The sequence below is a fragment of the Acomys minous genome (assembly GCF_964271855.1).
Source record: "Acomys minous genome assembly, chromosome: 2".
Classification (NCBI taxonomy): domain Eukaryota; kingdom Metazoa; phylum Chordata; class Mammalia; order Rodentia; family Muridae; genus Acomys; species Acomys minous.
The window spans coordinates 15,083,927-15,105,636 of NC_140484.1; the positions used below are offsets into that span (position 1 = coordinate 15,083,927).

General features: G+C 42.4%; 1 protein-coding gene and 1 pseudogene across 2 annotated transcripts in view; one reads left to right on the plus strand and one right to left on the minus strand.

The window, feature by feature from the left end:
* Positions 1 to 21,710, minus strand: part of LOC311592715 (large ribosomal subunit protein uL22-like) — a 222,231-nt pseudogene that overhangs the window by 166,803 nt on the left and 33,718 nt on the right. The gene's annotated exons all lie outside the window — the stretch shown is intronic.
* Positions 1 to 21,710, plus strand: part of OGA (O-GlcNAcase) — a 33,744-nt gene that overhangs the window by 7,708 nt on the left and 4,326 nt on the right. Inside the window, exons 6-15 of the mRNA XM_084772205.1 lie at positions 1,010 to 1,181; positions 2,528 to 2,626; positions 4,785 to 5,069; positions 6,700 to 6,858; positions 8,867 to 9,480; positions 10,844 to 11,018; positions 14,328 to 14,413; positions 15,376 to 15,480; positions 19,108 to 19,193; positions 19,442 to 19,634. Of these exons, the coding sequence (XP_084628331.1) occupies positions 1,010 to 1,181; positions 2,528 to 2,626; positions 4,785 to 5,069; positions 6,700 to 6,858; positions 8,867 to 9,480; positions 10,844 to 11,018; positions 14,328 to 14,413; positions 15,376 to 15,480; positions 19,108 to 19,193; positions 19,442 to 19,634 (1,974 nt within the window). The remainder of the gene's footprint in view (positions 1 to 1,009; positions 1,182 to 2,527; positions 2,627 to 4,784; positions 5,070 to 6,699; positions 6,859 to 8,866; positions 9,481 to 10,843; positions 11,019 to 14,327; positions 14,414 to 15,375; positions 15,481 to 19,107; positions 19,194 to 19,441; positions 19,635 to 21,710) is intronic.

A 21,710-nucleotide genomic window follows, 5' to 3' on the forward strand; every position in this document is an offset into this window, starting at 1 on the left:
CCAGTTTTTTATTTTTATTTTTGTTTTTTTGAGGCAGGGTTTCTTTGTAGCCTTGCCTCTCCTGGACTTGATTGTAGACCAGGCTGGCTGGCTTTTTATTCTTTTTTTTAAAGGATTTATTTATGGGGGCCAGGCATGGTGGCACATGCCTTTAATCCCAGCACTTGGGAGGCAGAGGCAGGCGGATCGCTATGAGTTCCAGGCCAGCCTGGTCTGCAAAGTGAGTTTAGGACAGCCAAGGCTACACAGAGAAACCCTGTCTCAAAAAACAAAACAAAAACAAAACAAAGATTTATTTATAGAGTGAATGAGTGCTTTAGTTGCATGTACACCCACATACCAGAAGAGGGCATCAGATCACATATAAATGGTTTTGTCAACCACCATGTCATTGCTGGGAATTGAACTCAGAACCTCTGGAAGAGCGTATGGCGAGTGCCCCTAACCACTGAGCCATCTCTCTAGCCTGGCTTTTTATTTATTTTTGTTTCTCTGTGTCATCCTGGCTGTCCTGGACTTGCTTTGTAGACCAGGCTGGCCGCGAACTCAAGACCTCTGTCTGTTTCTGCCTCCTTGAGTGCTTGGATTAAAGGCGTGTGCCACCACTCAGAGCCTGTTGTTGTTTTTGAGACAAGGGTTTCTCTATGTAGCTCTGATCCTCCTAGAACTCACTCTATGGACCAGGCTGGCTTCGAACTCAGAGACCCAACTGGCTCTGCTTCCCAAGTGCTGGGATTAAAGGTGTGTGCCACCTGATAGGCTGCCTCATATAAGCATTGTTTGAACATACACTTGATTCAGTCAAAAATTAAAATTCAGTCCCAAAACACTAGCTAGATTAACTTAGAATTGTTGCCACTGAAAACGTAAAAAGATAGAAATGTTTTGATGTTTCAAGGAAATTCTTTGACTTTGAGGTAGTCGTTAGTAAAATTAAAAAATATGTTTTTCCCCTCTTGAGATAAACTAATAATTGTGGGGTTTTGTTTTTTCTTTTCTCTTTTCTAAGGTTTCTCAGTTTGGGTGCAGGTCATTTGCTTTGCTTTTTGATGATATTGACCATAATATGTGTGCAGCTGACAAGGAGGTGTTCAGTTCTTTCGCACATGCACAAGTCTCCATCACAAATGAAATCTATCAGTACCTAGGAGAACCAGAGACTTTCCTCTTCTGCCCTACAGGTGCTGTATATAATAACTATGTTTAATTAGTCTTGAAATAAATAACTTAAACAAGATCCATGTACTGGACCTATTACCCTCCTCCCTTTATGAATAAAAGGAAGAATACTTTTAAAAAGGATATTTCTTGAAGTCGTATATAGGAAAAATTTAGGATCTTATAATACCAAAGATGTGGGCTGGAGATATTATGTGTTTTTTGTGTTTGAAATGTATAAATATTACATTGTCAAAATTAAGGAGGAGAGTAGTAGTATTGAAATGGAAACTGGAAAAATATCAACTTGACATGCTTCTTAGTGGTGTCTCACTCCTCCTCCTCGTCCTTTCAGCCCGTGAGTTTCTGCCCCCTTCGCACTCCTGCTCTCCTCTGGGCTCTGTTTCAGTCCAGTTCACTTCATTTTCTTCCATCGAAAATGTCGCAGTCTCTCAAGTTGCCTCTCACAATTCACTTTGATGAAACTTTGCTCATAATTTCGAGTCTTGTTCAGGAAGAGACGTTAGCTATAAGAAATAATTGAGTCAGAATTCTTTTTTGGTGATGGCGTTCGCGTTTGGTCGTGTGTCACAGGCTAGCCTCAAACTTCCGAGTGCCAGCCTGCCTCAGCCCTCTAAGTCTGGGATTGCAGGTTTTCATACTTCACTATAGCAGCAGCCTTAATTTTGTTTTTTGCCTTTTTTTGAGACAGAGTTTCTCTGTGTAGCCTTGGCTGTCCTGGACTCGCTTTGTAGACCACGCTGGCTTCAAACTCACAGCGATCCGCCTGCCTCTGCCTCCCAAGCGCTGGTATTAAAGGTGTGCTCCATCATGCCTGCTTGTTTTTTAAAAAACTTAAACTTATGTAAAATTTTATGAATTGAATACTGTTTCTGATGATAGGGATTACTTGGTCCTACTACTGAAATTTTCAGGGTTTTGTTTTTGAGATATAAGGTATCTGAATGCTGAGACATTCTGTGATACATAAGGAGGCCCTGTTGTGTTTTTAAAAACTGGGTATGGAGGTACAGATCAGAGGCAAGGACAATCACTGCCAGGTTGAGGCTAATGTAGGCCTCTTAAGACCCTATTCCCCCAATAAAATAAAAAAGAACTAATGAAGGCTGGTCTGTAACATGGGTATTGTCAAGCCTGGAGAGGCTGTGTGTGAACTTCTTGCCTTGGGAGTTGAGATTGTAGGCAGGCACACCACCCAGTTTGAATATCTGATTACATATGTAACATACGCTTATGTTTATTTCTTTTATCATTTGTATCAAAATAATGTAAGCCTTTTGTAAGCCTTTTCCCCAGCTATAGTCTCTGAGCATTTTAGCCCTAACTTACCTTCTCTGCTTACATTTAGAATATTGCGGCACTTTCTGTTATCCAAATGTATCTCAGTCTCCATACTTGAGGACAGTGGGTGAAAAGCTTCTACCTGGCATTGAGGTGCTTTGGACAGGTAAGTCCTCAAGACTCTGTAGTAAAACTTGGATTACTCAGGCTTAGAGAAACTAGCTGCTCTTACTGGGTGAATACTTCTATCCTTTGAAACAGAGTCTTGTGTATTCCGGGCCTAGAATTTGCTGAGTAGCCAAGGATGACCTTGTGTTGATAACCGGTAGCTTATATGTCCTAGAGAAAAAAAACCCTAAGACCCATGGTAGCCTTTAAACCATAGAAAGATTCCAGGACCTTTTAAATTTTTCAAAAGTTAGGCCTTAGCTGGGCAGACCCTCAACTGTGTCACCTACCTTTCCTCACCCAGCTATATGGACAGCTGTCCTCCCAGGCCTGTGAGCACATCTGTCTTCCTCTTTGTCTCCTGGTGAAAAAGCTTTTCTCTTTCTCCTTCCCAGTGTTTCCTTTTCCCTACCTGACTGCTGGGCATACAGCTGTGTCCACATACCCACTTTATGTGGTGCTGAAGGCATCGTGTATGCCAAAGACTAACAATTAGCTACCTCACTAGGCTCCTAGGAGACTTCTGTTGTGTAAAGTGAGTAACAGAATGTGTAGCTGTGCTAGTTTAGGAAGGAAAGTTGAAGCCAGGCATAGTGGCATACACCGTTAAGTCCCAGCACTGGGAACATAGTGTGTTCCAGGATAGCCAGGACTTTTCATAGAGACTTTGTCTTGAAAGAACAGAAAAATTAATAGCTGGGTGTGGTGGCACATACTTTTAATCCCAGCACAAAGTGAGTCCAGAATAGCCAAGGCTACACAGAGAAACCCTGTCTTGAAAACCAAAAAGAAAAATATTGGGCAGCTGAGTGAGGTGCTTGCACACTGGTGGTTCCAGCTCTTGGAGGCTGAAGTAGGAGGATCGTGCGATTAAAGCCACCCGCATAGGTACACGAGTGAGCGGAGGGAAGGGCGGCGGGGCCTGGGGTAGCTCAGTAGTGTAGCCCATCAGCTTACCACACACGGAACCCTGGGCTTATCCCATTGCTGCAAAACCTGGGGCAATGAGATGGTGGAGAGAAACTTGCACGAAAGTTATACATGAAAGCTGTTTATTTTTAAATTTTTTATTGCTTGTTTTGTGTATGTTGTATGTGTAATTGCACGTGTTATAGCACATGTGTAGAAATGAGAACAACTTCTGATACCATTTCTTTTTACCATGAGTGTCCTAGGGATCATGTCATCAAGCTTGGTGGCCAGGTTCCTACCACCAGCTGAGCCATCTCCCCAGACTTTGTTTTACTTAAATTTTTTATTACATCTATTTATGAGAGTGTATATGTGTGTCCTACCATCCTCTCAACCCCCACCATAGCATATGTTTATAGGCCAGAGGACAGTTGATGAGAGCTGAAACAATCTACTACGAGGATATTGGCAGTTGAATTCAGGTCATCAGGCTTCATGGGCAAGTGCTTTTTTGTCTTGTACTCACTTTGTAGACCAGGCTGGCCTTGAACTCACAGAGATCTGTCTGCCTTTGCCTCCCGAGTGCTGGGATTAAAGGCGTGGGCGACCATGCCTGGCTGGGCAAATGCTTTTATATACTGAGCCATGTCACTGGCCTTCCCAGCCCTTATTTTTTCTCTTTACATTTGTTTATTTTATGTGTGTGCACATGTGCACATGCTCATGTTGTGGTCAGAGGACAACTTTTGGGACTTGGTTCTCTCCATCTACCCTGTAAGTTGTGGGGGTTAACTCAGGTCAAACTTGACTTTTAGGTTTTTTTGGTTTTTTGGTGTTTGCTTGTTTGTTTGGTACAGGGTTTCTCTGTGTAGCCTTGACTGTGATCTGGACTCACTTTGTCGATCAGTCTGACCTCCAACTCAGAGTGATCTGCCTATCTCTGCCTCCCAAGTGTGGTTTGTTTTTTATGTATATTTTGCCTGCATGCATCTATGTGTGCCTAGTGTGTGCCTGGTGACCATGAAGGTTAGAAGGGATCTACAGATTCCCTGGAACTGGAATTAAAGGATGCTTGTGACCATAACATGTGGCTGCTGGGAATTCAACCTGGATCCTCTGCAAAGGCAACAAATGATCTTAATCACTGGGCCCACCCATCTCTCTTGCCCTGCTATAGTGATATTTTAAAGAACCATATGGAAATTTCTGTAAGTAAAGAAGCTCTTTTAACAAATTATTTCTAGGTCCAAAAGTTGTTTCAAAAGAAATTCCAGTAGAGTCTATTGAGGAAGTTTCTAAGATTATCAAAAGAGCTCCAGTGATCTGGGATAACATCCATGCTAATGATTATGATCAGAAGAGGTTGTTTCTGGGTCCCTACAAAGGAAGATCCACAGAACTCATCCCGCGGCTAAAGGGAGTGCTGACTAATCCAAACTGTGAATTTGAAGCTAACTATGTTGCTATCCACACCCTTGCCACTTGGTATAAATCAAACATGAATGGAGTGAGGAAGGACGTAGTGATGAGTAAGTACCCTGTATTCGATGGTAGGCTTCTGTGGGAGTGGTGTGTTCCGCTGCAGCTTTTGGTAAGTATGCATTTCTTTATCATCACAGTTACAGCTTTTCTTAGAATGTGTTTCTGTTTCTCTCGGTCAGATATAAGAAAAGCTTGAGTGGCCGTGGACAAGTCACTTTTATGCAAAGTCTCTAGTACTAGAGTTTCATGTGAGACTGTTGGCTATTGATTGGTTTGCACTTAATTATATCGTACGGCAGGTGTATCTTCCTGCGTATTGAGGGTGGAAAGAATAAAGTGTACCTGCTTTTGAAAAGGATCCTAAGTTGGAGCAGACATGTAGGCATTTATAGTGTTCCTAATGTTGTGATGCTTATTTACAGTGGTAACAGGAAACAGTGATAACTTGGTGTTGATAAACAGTTTGACTGTAACCGTATGGTTGTTTTGTACCTGCCCTTGCTCTGAATAATGACGTGGAGACCTTTATATTTATATAAGCTTTAGACACTATAGCTGAGCAGATACTCAGCTGTTCTAACCCAATGATACCGGCCTGGCCTACATCCCATTATATGGCCTGTTACCTGCCATCTTAGTCTGGTTCTGGCACCTTGGCTTGATGGTGATTTTCTTTCTCGGGAGGCAGAGGCAGGCGGATTGCTGTGAGTTCGAGGCCAGCCTGGTCTACAAGTGAATCCAGGACAGCCAAGGCTACACAGAGAAACCCTGTCTTGAGAAATAAAAAATAAAAAAAGAAATTTTGAAGTTAGCCTGAAATAGGGTTATTGATGAAATTTGTTGTAGGGCTGCCGTATCGCATCACACTTGGAGGTATGTAGCTGCAGCCTGTTTCTCATTTTGTGCCCCAGCTTCCAATTTTTTTATTGAGTAGAGTCCTTTATGGCCTGGTCATTGGTATCCCTTTCACTCCAGTAAAAGACACAGTTTGGAGTATACTCTTCAGTCTTTGTGCATGCATGGCATTTAACTCCATTTTCTAAGACAGAGCTTGATATACAACACTAAGTGATAGATACTAGATTAGCCAAACTCAGCTGTACAGGGAAATAAGGAAAACTAGACCAGAGTTTCTGAATGCCTCACTGACAAGTTCAGTGTTAATCTTCTTCGTTCTGCCTGTCCTGACTCAGCCTGAAAATAGTGGTGCATATCTTTAGTCCTAGCAGGTATCTCAGCGGTCAAGGCCAGCCTGGTCTACATAGTTCCAGGGACAGCAGTGAGGCCTTAAATAATAAGACCTGGTCTCAAAAAAGTGAAAAAAAGAAAAAAGAAAAGACTGTGCTCAAAAGCAGACTACTGAGTACTCTCTTCTACCTTAGTGATTTATTAATAATGACGTTGTGCCTGAAGAATCAGGTGTGGATTTCTTTATGCAGAGGCTGGAGTAATGCTTTTAATCTTGTTATCTCATTATTAGTATTCAGTGGACATTTATGACCAGTTTTCCCAATGATTATAATAGTTGGAACCTTGAGCAAATAGGTGACTTATTCTTATGTGTGAGGTTTGTTTTAGGTTTTTGCTGCTTTGCTTGTACTGCAGCAAGTAAAATTTATGCATCTGCACTTGGGAGGAGGTTTTTCTACTAACTTTTTTTTTCTTTACCCCCTCTAGCTGACAGTGAAGACAGTACTGTATCAATACAGATAAAGTTGGAAAATGAAGGCAGTGACGAAGATATTGAAACTGACGTCCTTTATAGTCCGCAGATGGCTTTAAAGCTAGCTTTATCAGAATGGTTACAGGAGTTCGGTGTGCCTCATCAGTACAGCAGTGAGTTGGGCTGGGGCAGGTGGGGTGCCGCTGAGGATTGAAGCTATAGTCTCATGCATTTAACTATATCCTCCCCATCAATCTTTATTTTGGAGTTTTATATTCATTTGTGTGTATATACACATTTATGTGTATGTATGAGTGATTGTGTGGGTGCACATTTGTCTATGCATGTGGGTACCAAAGGTCAACCTTGGGTGTCATTCCTCAGAAACAGATCACCTTGGGGCACTTTTCTTTTTGATACGGTTTCATGTAGCCAAAGATGAGCGTAAACTTTTGTTTTGAGACAGGGTTTTTTGTTTTGTTTTGTTTTTCTTTTCTGTGTAACCTTGGCTGTCCTGGAATTTACTCTGTAGACCAGGCTGGCTTCTAAGTCACAGATAGTTCTCCCTCCCACTGCTGGGATTAAAGGTATACACCACCACTCACTCGAGCTTGAACTTGTGACCCTGCTGCCTTCACTTCCTGAGTTCTTGGAATGTAGTCTTGTGCCACCACACAGGCCTAGCCAGCTCTCATAAGGAGATTGAATCACAGAGCTGAGTCACAGAGATGCAGTCATGCCCCTTAGATCCCTTTAGATACACTAAGTAAATTTAATTGAGGTTAAAAAAAAAAAAAGCTGGTGTGTATCCCAGGTTGGCCTAGAATTTATTGTGTAGCTAGGGATGTCCTTGAGCACTTTGCTGGTCTTCTTGCCTTGCCTCCCAAGTGCTGGGATTTTAGGCAAGTACTACTATGCCCAGATTTCCCCCCCTCCCCCTGGTTTTTCAAGACAGGATTTCTCTGTGTAGCCTTGGCTGTCCTGGACTGGCTTTGAACTCAGCGATTTGCCCAGCTATGCCCAGCTTTTAAAAAAATTACTCTATGTGTACGGGTGGTGTTGTACGTTATGTCTCTACTAACATTTTGGGGCCAGGGTTTTGATTTTTGGTATATGGCTTTGTTTGGCCTTTAACAGTGTTGCTGCCTCAGCCTTCCATGTGCTAGAAATAAAAGATATTTGCACTGTGCCCTGCAAGAGTAAGCTTTGATGCCATAATAGTTAAGAGCACTTCCTGCTTTTGCAGAGGTCACACATGTCAGCTCACAATCATCTGTAACTCCAGTTTGAGGAGATTAGATCCCCTTTCCTGGCCTCTGAGGGCACCTCGCATACACGTGGTACACATACATACACATATGTGTACATTCAGTGAACCACTCGCACGTAGAGTTTTTTAAAAGTTTTATTTAAAAATGTAAAAAGTGCATACATGCATACACTGTTGTGCGTGTGTGTTTGCAGGTGAATATGCCCTACAGGCATTGGCTCCTCAGAACTCCAGTTACAGCTAGTTGCCGGCTGCCTGATGTGAGTGCTGGGAACTGAGCTCAGGCTCTGCAGAAACACAGTGTGCACACTTCTCTTTTGAGACAAACACCTGTCTCACTTGGTAGCCTTGGTCATCTTGAGAACTTGCTATATAGACATGGCTAATCTCGGACTCAGGGCGATATCCTGACTCTGCCTCCTAAGTGCTGGTGTTAAGATGTACTACCATGCCTGTCTACAGTGTGCAGAGGGGTGTGCTATCGTGCCTACTTTTTGTTTGTTTGTTTGTTTGTTTCGAGACAGGGTTTCTCTGTGTACCCTTGGCTGTCCTGGACTTGCTTTGTAGACTAGGCTGGCCTCTAACCTACAGTGATCCAACTGCCTCTGCCTCCCGAGTGCTGGGATTATGCCCACGTTTTGTATAATTTCTTACTAAGTTTATTTATTACGAACACACTCAGGCATGTATATACTATGGCACAACTTTGAAGGGTCAGTTCTCTCCATGTCAGGTCCAGGGGTCAAACTCATGTCATCTTGGTCATATTTGCTTGGAGGCAAGTATCTCAGCCCATTGAATTGTCTGCCTGTCCTCAGGGGTGAGAAAAGGCATTTCTTAAACGCCTGTTAAGTCTAGTTTGTTTTGTTTCTAATTTGGTTGCTTTTATTTCTCCCTTCTCTCCTTGATAGGTAGGCAAGTTGCACACAGTGGAGCTAAGGCAAGTGTAGTTGATGGGACTCCCTTAGTTGCAGCACCGTCTTTAAATGCCACGACTGTAGTCACAACAGTTTACCAGGAGCCCATTATGAGCCAGGGAGCAGCTTTGAGTGGTGAACCTTCAGCTCTGACCAAGGAGGAAGAAAAGAAACAGCCAGACGAGGAACCCATGGACATGGTGGTAGAAAAGCAAGAAGAATCAGAGCACAAGAGTGACAATCAAATACTAACTGAAATTGTTGAAGCTAAAATGGCAGAGGAATTGAAACCAATGGACACTGATAAGGAGAGCATCGCTGAGTCAAAATCCCCAGAGATGTCTATGCAAGAAGATTGCATTAATGACATTGCTCCTATGCAGACTGATGAACAAACAAACAAGGAGCAGTTTGTGCCAGGTCCAAATGAAAAGCCTTTGTACACTGCAGAACCAGTGACTCTGGAGGATTTGCAGTTACTTGCTGATCTCTTCTACCTTCCTTATGAGCATGGACCCAAAGGAGCCCAGATGTTACGGGAATTCCAGTGGCTTCGAGCAAACAGTAGTGTTGTCAGTGTCAATTGCAAAGGGAAAGATTCTGAAAAAGTGAGTGTGCTCCTTGTCCTCATTGGCTCCTCACCTGCTACTGTAATGTGGAGAGATTTATAGTGCCTTCAGAATTTTATTTCAGTGTTCTTTTGTTTTTGGTATTTCGAGAAAGAGTTCTCTATGTAGCCCTGATGCTCCTGGATCTCACAGAGATCCACCTGCCTCTGCCTCCCATGTGGTGGAATTAAAGGTGTGGGCCACCACTGCCTGGCTTTAAAGTTTACTTGTAATTAGGTGCTGGTATGCATGCTTCCCCCACCCCACCCACATGAATACAGGTTACCAGAGGCCAGAGGCATTGGATCCCTTGGAGCTAGAGTTAGAAGCAGTTGGGAGCCATTGCTGGGCTTGAGATAGATTCTCAGGTCCTCCCCCAGGGGCTTATAACTCACAGCAATCCTGCTGCCTCAGCTTCCCAAGTGTTGGGATTGCGCAAGACCCCACACCTGCCGCAAAGAGGTTCGTGTCTGTGATTCCGGCACTTACAGCGATAATAGAAGCAGGGGGGTCCAGGAGTTGAAGGTTCTCCATTCCATCATGAGTTTGGCCAACCTGGATTATAGGCAGTCCTGTCTCAGAACAATGACAAAACCCCTGCCTCCCCCCACCCCCAAAGTGACCAGATTTGATTTCTTCCTTTTCTCCCTTCATCCACTTGCTGTGAGGAAATTTCTTTCTTTTGTTATTTCATATGTATGAATGTTTTATCTGTGTGTGTGTGTGTGTGTGTGTGTGTGTGTGTGTGTGTGTGTGTGTGTATGCGTATGCCTATGTGTACACTTGTGCTTGGTGCCTGAGGACAGAAGAGAGCATCACATTTACTAGGACTGGATTTGTGGGTGTTTGTGAGGCCACCATGTGGCAGGGAAATAAATTGGAGTCCCTGCAAGAGCAACAAGCACAGCAAACTGCAGAACCGTCTCTCCACCCCTGAGGTTCTTAAATGGACACAGTGGTCACTGATGTGAACCTGACGTAGGTTACAGTGTGTTCTTTACAACAAATGAGGGTGTTCTCTACATCTGGAGCCTCCACTTCCTTAGCTTGACTTTTAGTTAGAACCAATGATTCATTAATGTTTAAGGTAAATTGCCTAGGTCTGATAAACAGCTCAGTTTGTTAATTTTTTCTTTGTTTTGGTTTTCAAGACAGGCTTTCTCTGTGTAGCCTTGGCTGTCCTGGACTCGCTTTTGTAGACCAGGCAAGCCTTGAACTCACAGTGATCCGCTGGCCTCTCTGCCTCCCAAGTGCTGGGATTACAGGCATGCGCCACCACGCCCAGCTTAGTTTGTAAATCTTAGAACATTTTATTAAACTTGAAATTTTTGAGTAATTTAATTTTCTTTTTAATTCTGTATAGATTGAAGAATGGCGGTCACGAGCAGCAAAGTTTGAAGAGATGTGTGCACTAGTGATGGGAATGTTCACTCGGCTCTCCAACTGTGCAAACAGGACAATCCTTTATGACATGTACTCCTATGTGTGGGATATCAAGAGTATAATGTCTATGGTGAAGTCTTTTGTACAGTGGTTAGGTAGGTGCACCAGCAACGGTCCTCTTCCTTATTCATATATATTGTTCTTTAAGAAAACTTATCCCACAGGGAGAAAGCCATTTAGAGAATTGGCCAATTTCCATGTTTTTCAGCTCTTCGCCTGATTTTTCTTAAAGGTGAACATAGTTGAAAAACTTGAAAATCTTAGTGATTTTGTTGAGCATGTTAAGTTTTCTCCCTTGGGCTAATTCTATACATACCTTGAAATTATCTTAGAAAGTCCTGACTTTAACATGCACTGACTGAATGCTTCCTGGATGGAACCCTGAATCGTACATTGGCCTGATTTGGAGATGAGACTCTATGAAATGTGACTCTCTAAGCTTTCTGCTGCTTGCTGTGTCTTGATAACATTAGTGCTCTGTTTAATAGAACAACTGCTGAAATTACCCCAGGGGCTTGGCAAGAGGAAGGTGTCCTCCCAGCCCTGTGCGCATGCGAGCTTTAGTGGAAGGCTATTCTGGTGCTGCTACTTCCTGTGGCTGTTTCTTTATCCCTCTACCAAGTAACTGATTTTAGCATGGGATGGAAATTACAGTCCCCCATAAACTGCTTCATCCAGTGGACTTTTGTGTGCCTCTAGTATTTTTTTCTTTTTGAAATTCCCAAACTTGGTTTAAAAAAAAAAAAAAAAAAAAAAGCACCAGCATGGCCAAGTTTCTCCAGGGATCTCATTTCATTTCCAGGTTTCAGTGCAATGGACTTACCGCACACAGCAGGCAGCAAAGCTAACTGACGGGTCTGTTTTCATAGGAGGCGCAAATACTGCCATGGGACTTCATGGTCTCAGCTATGAAGTAGATGCTCTGAAATACATTCAGTTCCTGAGTAGTCAGATTTCAATTCTGCCCATATGGCTTTGAGCTTTTCAGTATTAAAAAGGAAGAATTTCTGATTACTGATTTAAAAATATAGAAATACTTTGTGTTCCTGTATCTATTGGCACAGGAGCCTTATTAAAGGGCTCTAGCTAAGATACTTATTAAGGGTGGGAGGCATCTCTTTTTAGGCTCGGGGGAAAAAACATCTGTGTTGATTGTTGGGTGATAGCACTTGCTGTCCAGGCTTCTTGCCAAGGAGTTGTTAATCCTTATAGGAATTTACATTGTTTCTGAGGCTCCTAGGGATTTTAAACCTGAAATTAAGTAAAGTATTATATTTGAGGGTTCAGTCCTCAGTATCAACGCCCCCTCTGCCCAAAATTCAAGAATTACTGAAGATTACATTTTTAAAAAGGATTTATTTATTTTACTTACATCTGTACGTACACCTGAAGGCCGGAAGAGAGTATTAGATCCTAATACAGATGGTGTGAGCCACCATGTGGTTGCTGGGAATTGAACTCAGGACCTCTGGAAGAGCAGTCAGTACTCTTAACCACTGAGCCACCTCTCCAGCCCTGAAAGTTAAATTTTATTATATCCAGTATTATTCATTTCTCAAGTTATCTCTGTCTTAGGCAACAGTGAGGTAATTTTTCTAATTTGTACAGTCTCATGGTCAGAGCATTGTAGTTTTAAATAACTACCTTACACCTGTGTAGCTGTACAGATGCCCATGACAGGAACAGTAGTATTTTGTGACCAATTTCAGGGGTCATTAGAATCCTTTGTTTCTTCCTTTCTCCAGTCCAGCTTGCATTCAGTCCTTTAAAGAATGTGGCTATGCAGTACCTTTGATTACTAACGACCTGTATTATCTTCTTCCCCATTGTGTACAGATGGGAGAGTCCTCAGCACAAGTGTCTACTGCTATTGGACGGACAGCGGCAGATGTTCACAGCGCGTCATGATTTATTAGTTTAAGTTGAAAGGCTGTATCTGTGAGGTAGCTCAGGTAGAATAAGTTAGGGCAGGAGATATGAACTGAAGTCACGTTTGCGCAGCGTCTGAGGCATTAACCATGTTTTCATTTGCACAGCTCTTCGTACGTGCAGCTTCTTACTGTACTAGTTGGAAGTGCTAGTTATGCTGGAGTCTCAAAGTGGAGGGTAGGGGAAATTGGCTGGACTTAAAAGTTTGACAAGTATATTTTTCATTTTTTGCTTTGTTTTGTTGTCCCTTTCTCCCCCTTTTTTCCCTACAGTGTAAATCACTGAATTATGGAATGGGCCAGCTTTTGTTTTATTCTAAATTTTGACCCATTTCATGCTTATTTTACAAATACTGCATTTTAAGGGTTGTGTTTCTCCCCCCCCCTTTTTTCTTTTCTTTTTTCTTTTTTTGGTGTGTGTGTGTTCTGCTTTTTAAAAGAATAAATAACCCTACCCTTAAAACATAACAAACCTAGATATGATCTCTTAATGGGCCGAATTGTCAACAAAAATTTGGTTTGCTTTGGGACTGTCTGACTAGCACACTTTGTGTCTTGTACTGATGAGACTGTTAACTTGAACAGGAGGTAGAATGCTGTCTTCCAATGGAAAAGAACCATATTGCGCTGCTGTATCTTGTCAGAAAACTAGGCAGGTCATTTGTATTTGGATTCCAGGCATTAACTGTTAACTATCCATTAATTGTTGGCCTTACTGCCTGTGATGTTGGCTGAGTGATGACCTCAAAAACTGACACCCAGGCCTCAGCCTGCTGTTTGATGCCTGTGTTCATGGAACACACATGTCATACTTTGAAGAAAAGTGTGTTTTTATCTCTGGACAAAATAGAAAATGTAATTGGTTCTCCCCAGTTCTCAGATTCTCTTAGTCGTGTTCTCCCTGGCCGTGTCTGGGTTTAGATTGCCCTTGTTCACAAAACAAAAACAAAAACAAAAACAAAAAACAAATGTTTTATGTTTCATTTCTGTCCACAGTGTTCTGCTCACCTCAGGTTTTCTGACAAGATTAACCCCCATTCCCTGTCCTGTATATTTCCTCACAATGTAAAATGTGACTTCAGACAGGTTTAACTCAGTTCCTTCCTGGGCTGTGATAATAAGACGCATATCTCACGTATTCCAGATTGTAGTTAACAGAATCCATGGTAGATGCATAGTCATCTTGATTTATTGCTGTATATAAGGAATGTGGAAACTTTTACCTCAATAACCTCATTATTCCTTCCAATAATTAAATGTACAACTGGTAATAGTGGTTTTTATTAACCACAGGAAGGAATAGAAGTATTGAAATGCCATCATACATTTAAAAATAATTATTATCACAGCCTTGCCTTGAAACCCTGGATTAGTACTTTTAGAGAGTTATTTCCAGTGTGTTCGTTTGTTGGACATTTGAGACCCCAGGAAATCCCCTTTCACGTAACGTTCTCCGCTTGGATCTGATCTCAACAGGGTGTCGTAGTCATTCTTCAGCACAGTTCTTAATTGGAGACCAAGAACCCTGGGCCTTTAGAGGTGGTCTAGCAGGAGAGTTCCAGGTATCAATACGAATTCACAACTGAATTGACATTTTTCTTTGTTTTATGAGAAACCTTATGTTGCGCATCAGATGGCTGGAAGGATTGGTCTGCCGAAGGCTTTCTAGTCCCAAATTCAATTTAGTTACATAGCTGGATTTTAAATCAAATTTTCCTCCTCTTTCACAGTAATTTCTGAAGGAGATGCTGTCAATCCCCCCGCGCCTGCGAAGCGCAGCGGCTCTAGGTACACAGTTCACATTGTTTCTTTGCAGGTCGCACAGCATTTAAATCTGCGCCCGCAATGCACAATGCGCGCATGCTTGTCTGCCAGAGGAAACTCCATGAGCAAAAAAGATGGCTGATTATGCAAATAAATGACAAAGGGCTTAAAGGGCAGTTCCTTGGTTACTTAATAAATACAGCATACTTGAAAACAAACGCTTGTCTGCCAGTGACAGTCTGAACAAAACACGACGTGTTCTTGCTGTTGGGATTTGTTCATGGATTTTTCAGGTGCTCTGCTTTTCTCCCCCCACAGGTGCTCTGCTGCGCACAGCAAACTGAAGCGCATTGCTGGGGGGAAAGCGTCTCCTGGACAGATAACCCTCTTCAGACCAAACCTCTCCTCCTGACATTCTGTTCTGCCATCTTGTAGAAAGATGGCTCATTTAAGATTGGTTTTTAAACATATGTATGTCATAATTGGAGTAGTTTTTTGTTTGTTTGTTTGTTTTGATTATAAAGTTAAATTTCTATTGATATACCATTAAAGCTGTGTAAGTCAGTTTGGGTAACTTCTATTCTGAACACCCCTCCCCCAGGAAAGAGGTGGTATATTAGTTAAGTGTAGTACACCCTCTCCTTTAGGTCTGCCTGCAGTAGCCAGTTAATGTTAGTTGGTATTCTGCAGTGCACACTCATGAAAGAAACGGATGTCTTCTGAACACTAATCTGTCTTCCTGTTTTTTTCCTTCCTACAGCGTTTGCTGCCAATTGACGGGGCAAATGATCTCTTTTTTCAACCACCCCCACTGACTCCTACCTCCAAAGTTTACACTATCAGACCATATTTCCCTAAAGATGAGGTAATTTTCTGCCTATCAGCTTGGTATATAGTTACATGTGCATTTACAACTTTCCTTTGAACTAGATGGTTGAAAGAATTGCTTCTGTGTCTTAAATTACTACTCTGTTTTGTTTGTTTGGTTGGCTGGATTTTACATGACAGGGCTTCTCTGTGTAGCCTTGGTTATCCTGGGCTCTCTTTGTAGACCAGGCTGGCCTCGAACGCATAGAGATCCACCTGCCTCTGCCTCCCTGAGTGGTGGCCATTTATTTGTTTGTTTATAGGACCATGGGTCAGACTCAGAGCTGCCACTAGCTTCAGCCTTGTATTAATCAGCCTTCCTTTAAAATACTCAAGAAAATCAGTCATGGGAGGCAGAGGCAGGCAGATCTCTGATTTTGAGGCCAGGTTGGTTTTCATAGTGTGTTCCAGTTGATCCAAGGTTACATGGTGAGACCTTGTCTTTAAGAAAGGTGGGAAGGTGGGGTGTGGTGGTGCACGCCTTTAATCCCAGCACTCAGGAGGCAGAGGCAGAGGCAGGCTGTGAGTTCGAGGCCAGCCTGGTCTACAGAGTCGAGGACAGCCAAGGCTACACAGAGAGACCCTGACTCGAAAAACCAAAGGAAGGAAAGGGAGGGAACAAAGGAAAGAAAGAAAAAGAAGGAATTTGTTTTGGTTCGTGGTTTCAGTTTGCGCACAGTCAGCTCCACCATTGTCATTACATCATGGTGTGGCAGAGCAGAGCACAGCAAAGCTTACCCCACGACTGCCAGAGTCAGGAGTCAGTCGCAGCTGCACTGCACCCTTCCAGAGTAGGCCCTGCTGTTTCTAACAGGGTCTCACCTATGTTTTCCACTATCTTCTAGAGGCCCACCAGGCTTTAAACATAGGGCCCTTTCAGATCAAAATTGTAACTAAAATTCCCAGCCCTTAAAAGCCCACCCTGAGATTGATGAAGAAGTTAACTAAAATATTGAACTCTAAACTAAAACATCAAGGGGTAAATTTAGGGAAAATTTGAGGAGGAGCCTAAGGCATTTATGTCCTTTAGAACTTTTTTCTTTTATAATTTTATGTGAATTGTTATGTGTCGCATCCCTTGAAACTAGAGATACACAGACAGTTATGAGTTGCCATGTGGGTGCTGGGAATTGAACCCAGGTCCTTTGGAAGAACACAGTGCTTTTAACCACTGAGCTATCTCTCCAGCCTTTCTTTAGAAGTTTATTTTTAAAGACTTATTATTTATTATTATGTATACAGTGCTCTGCCTACATACACACCCGCAGGCCAGAAGAGGGCGTCAGATCACATTACAGATGGTTGTGAGCCACAATGTGGTTGCTGGGAATTGAACTCAGGACCTCTGGAAGGACAGTCAGTGCTCTTAACCTCTGAGCCATCTCTCCAGCCCCTCTTTAGAATAACTTAATTTTAATAAATTTTCCTTAAATTTAAACTTAAATTTAATAACCCCTCTTTTAATAACTTGAGTCATTTAATTCTCCCCTTTAATAATTTAAAATGGAGACAGATATGTTGGTGCACACCTTTAATCCCAGTACTTGAGAGGCAGATCTCTGTGAATTCAAAGCCAGACAGAGCTGCATGGTGAGACCTTGTCTAAAGAATAAAGTTTGCACTGGAGAGATGGCTCATTAGTTAAGCACACTGGTCTTGCAGAGAATCGGTTCTCAGCAACTCACAACTGCCTAATCCCAGTCCAGAGGGTCCAGAGCCCATCTTTTGGTCTATTGGCTCCTGCATACATACACATACTCATGCAGGCAAACACGCACATAAATAAACTCTAAACTTTAAGAAATTTAAATGAGGACTAGTGATAGATAGCAAGCCTCTGTTGATTGAGTTCTGGCCTAGCACATAACAATGCCCTGGGTTCAATCTCTAGCAGTTCTGGTAGGCAGAGAAGTATCTATTTCAAAAGTCAAATGACAGCTGGGTTTTGGTGGCACAGGTTGTAATCCTGGTACTCAAGATGTTGAGGCAGAAAAATTGGTGCAAGTTCAAGGTCAGCTTGGGCCTTACTGAGTTCTAGGACAACCTGAGCAATGGTGTAAGACCATGTCTGTCTGCTGTCAGTCTGTCTGTCTTTCGTTTTTTTGAGACAGGTTTCTCTGGATAGCCCTGGCTGTCCTGGAATTTGCTCTGTAGTCCAGGCTGGCCTAAAACTCCCAGAAGTCCACCTGCCTCTGCCTGAGTGCTGGGGTTAAAGATGTGCATCACCACAGTCCAGTGAGAACTTATCTTTAAAAAGCCCAATAAATAAATAAAATCCAGACTCACAATACAAATTATAAAATAGTGTATTCTAACTATATTATCTTTGATTGATTTTTCTCTTGTATGTCCTTTAATATTCTGTTGTAAAATGCTTCCTGGCTGTTGACAATCAGCTATTTAAAGAAAGTAATGAAATGTGTTGAAGACAGTAATATGTTTAAAGTATTGTGGAACTATTGTTCGAAAAAGTGACAGATGACAGGTCTTTGTGACCCTTTCATTTAATTCCAGAACTTGAGTCTGAGACCAGAGGATCTAGTCTAGGCCAGCATTGTCTATGTAAGAGACCCCGTCCTCAAAAAACAGAGGTTGAGAGACTCTTAAAAAGGCCACTGGTCAGGCTGGAGTGATAACTCAGAGGTTAAGCACACTGTCTGTTCAATTCCTGGCAACCACATGGTGGCTCACAACCATCTGTCATGTGATCCTTCTGGCCATCAGATAGAGCACTCATACACATATAAATAAATCACAACTGCCTCTAACCTGCTCCCTGAGCATCAGAGCAAATGTGCCTACATGCATGTATCCCACACATGGACATGTATGCACAGTTTTTTTGTTTGTTTGTTTTTGAGGTTTTATTTTATGCATTCGTTATAAGGATATCAAATCCCTTGGAACTGGAGTTACAGACAGTTGTGAACTGCCCTGTGGGTGCTGGCAATCGAGCCAGGATCTTTTGGGAGAGCAGACAATGCTCTTAACCACTGAGCCATCTCTCCAGCCCAGTTTTGTTTGTTTTGTTTCGAGACAGGGTTTCTCTGTGTAGTTTTGGCTGTCTTGAACTCGCTCTGTAGACCAGGCTGGTGTACAGAAGCCTGCCTCTGCCTCCTGAGTGCTGGGATCAAAGGTGTGTGCCACTATGCCCAGTTTATGCACACTTTTAAAAGTAATAAAAATTAAAGGGTTTTGGCAAGTTTTCAGTCTTGATTTGTGCCCTGCTGTTTCTGACTAGTTTTACACATGTGACCCAATAAATAAAATGTTAGTACTGGGGATCAAATGTGTAGTACCTTGTATGTGCTAGGTGAGTGTTGTACCAGTAAGCTACATACCCAACCCAATACTATTTAATAAAACAAAGATGATTTTATTTTCTCCCCAGAGGTAATGTTTCTGATAGATCACACATATTTTTTTTTCTAGACTTTAATTCTTTTTCTAAGACAGACAGTTTGTGATCCAAAGTTGTCTCAAACTCAGCATGTAGCCCATTAAGCAACTTGGCTCAAACCCGAGATTCTCCTGCCTCAGCCTCCTATGTGCACCACCACACATGGCTGCTTATATTCATTCTTGTTGACATTTTTCTTGGTGTGTTGCCTAACTGTATTTTCAGGCCTCCGTGTATAAGATTTGCAGAGAAATGTATGATGATGGAGTGGGTTTGCCTTTTCAAAGTCAGCCTGACCTGATTGGAGACAAGTATGTGATGCCTGTTTGGTTCGGGGAATAGACATTCATATGAGGGTTTTTAGGTTAAGGGAGGGGTTGACTGGGAGGTTGGTTTAAGTCTAGTTTAGTCTTAAACATGAAAATGAATGTATGTCTATTTTCAGTTTCTTTTATCCCAAAGGTAGTGTTCATAAGTTAATTACTGTGGACCTTATATCACTGAATTGTGACTTTTGTGTTGTTTACAAGCTCACTCTGGCTTCTTTTCTTCTGAGCAGGTTAGTAGGAGGGCTGCTTTCTCTAAGCCTGGACTACTGTTTTGTCCTAGAAGATGAAGATGGCATTTGTGGCTATGCCTTAGGCACTGTAGATGTGACCCCCTTCATTAAAAAATGTAAGATTTCCTGGATTCCCTTCATGCAGGAGAAGTACACCAAGCCAAATGGTGACAAAGAACTCTCAGAGGCTGAGGTAATACACTGTTGAGAATTACATTGTGATCATTTTAAGGTTAAGAGATTATTTTATATACATTACTAAATTATTTCTTTTTAAAGATTTATTTATTTATTATATATACAGTGTTCTACCTGCATGTGTTTCTGGACACCAGAAAAGGGCACCAGATCTCATTACAGGTGGTTGTGAGCCACCATGTGGTTGCTGGGATTTGAACTCAGGACTTTTGGAAGAGCAGTCAGTGCTCTTAAACTCTGAGCCATCTCTCCAGCCTACATTACTAGATTATATATCATAATTATATTGTGATCATTTAGAAGTATGAAAGTCACCAAGTGTGGTCATACACACCATCCTTAGTCTCAGCATTCAAGAGGCAGAGGTGAGTTTGAGGCCAGCCTGGTTTATATGGTGAATTCCAGGAGGGTTGTCTCCCCGTCCCCCAGGCAGAGTCCCTCTGTGTAGCCGTGGCTGTCCTGGACTGCTTTGTAGACCAGCCTGGCCTTGAACTCAGTGACCCACCTGCCTCTGTCTCCCTGGTGCTGGCTACCATCCCTGGCCAGGTTATTTTTCTTGAATAAAAATCCTGTGTGGTGGCTACAGCTGGAGCCTGGGTCTTTTGAGTGGAGATCCTAGTATGGGTGTTCACAAGGTGGTTGGAGAATTCTTGCTAAGGAGACTTGGTGGATTTAGTCTCGTTAGGGAGGTTGGGGAGGTGAGATAGCAGTAAGCTCTGGCCAAGTTGCCCTGGGTATCAATACAGACCCCAGTTGATGTACAGTAGTCATTGTACTGGCTATTACAGCTTCTGGGGGACCGGAGCATGAATGATACAAGGCCTGTTGGGACTACAGAACCCTGTTCCCATGCAAGGGACACTCTGGGGCTGCCAGTCTCACTCCTCCTTGCATCCCCTCCACACATGGACATGGACAGTATGCCCAAGGCCTCTTGGATAGCAACAGCTCTCCTTGCAGCACTCAACATAGGACCAGCATGACTGGAGTTAGTCCCCAGTCGTGACATAAGCCATAAGTCTAGTCTGGTCAGGCCAGATCTGGTTTTCTGCTGACAGAAGTAAGCAAAAACCCCTTCATCTTTAATGCATGCTCCCAGAAAAAAAGCCAGTAATTTCCATATTTCTTGATGGGAATGGGTTGATTTTCTCCAGGTTGCTCTTTGTGCACATCCACTCCTTTTCTTCAGCCCTGCAACTCTAGTAGCCATGTGGCTGAATCCTAGGTGGGAGCTGCCCTGGCCTCCTGCGCCTGGGCCCTGAGGTCCTCCAGGCCCCCTGGCTGTGCTGGCATCTGTCTCGTCACCCACCATCTGGTGTTTTCCCAAGGAAGACTTGCCTTTTTTTTTTTTTTAACTGTGCTAAAGTTTATATTCAGGATCTTGGATACTTTAGGCAGGTGTTATATCGTTGACCTACATCTGCAGTGTCCATTTTTGCAGTCTCCATTTTTTCCCCCTCCATTTTTTTTTTCTTTAAACAAAAGCTTAGTTAAAAAGATCCATGTCTTGACAGGAAACCATGACTCTTTTATTCTGTTATAAACATATTCACATTTTTGTGTATAGTGTACAAACTTTTAAAAGGTTATTTTAATAATATTGTTGTAATTTAATTTGTATATTTCCAGAAAAAATTGAGGTAGTATAGAGTTCCAGTCCCATGTTTGTTTTCAACATTTCTCAAGCTTATAAAACCACTGCTGGTACATCATTATTAACCAAATTTAAAATATGCACCAACTTTCCTACTAACGATCTTTCTTGTTCCAATGCCTAATATAGAATACCACATGAATATTTGTCTATCTTCTTGGAAATGGGGTTTTATTATGTTATATTGCCCTGGCTAAGCTCTTCCTTGCAGATTTTCTTTTTAAGATTGAGTTATGTATACAGTGCTCTGCCTGCACATACGCCTACAGGCCAGAAGAGGGCACCAGATCTCAGTACAGATGTCTGTGAGCCACCCTGTGGTTGGGAACTGAGCTCAGCCAGTTTGGAAAGAACAGCTATTGCTCTTAACCTCTGAGCCATCTCTCCAGGCCCCCCCCTCCTCTTTTTTTTTTTGTT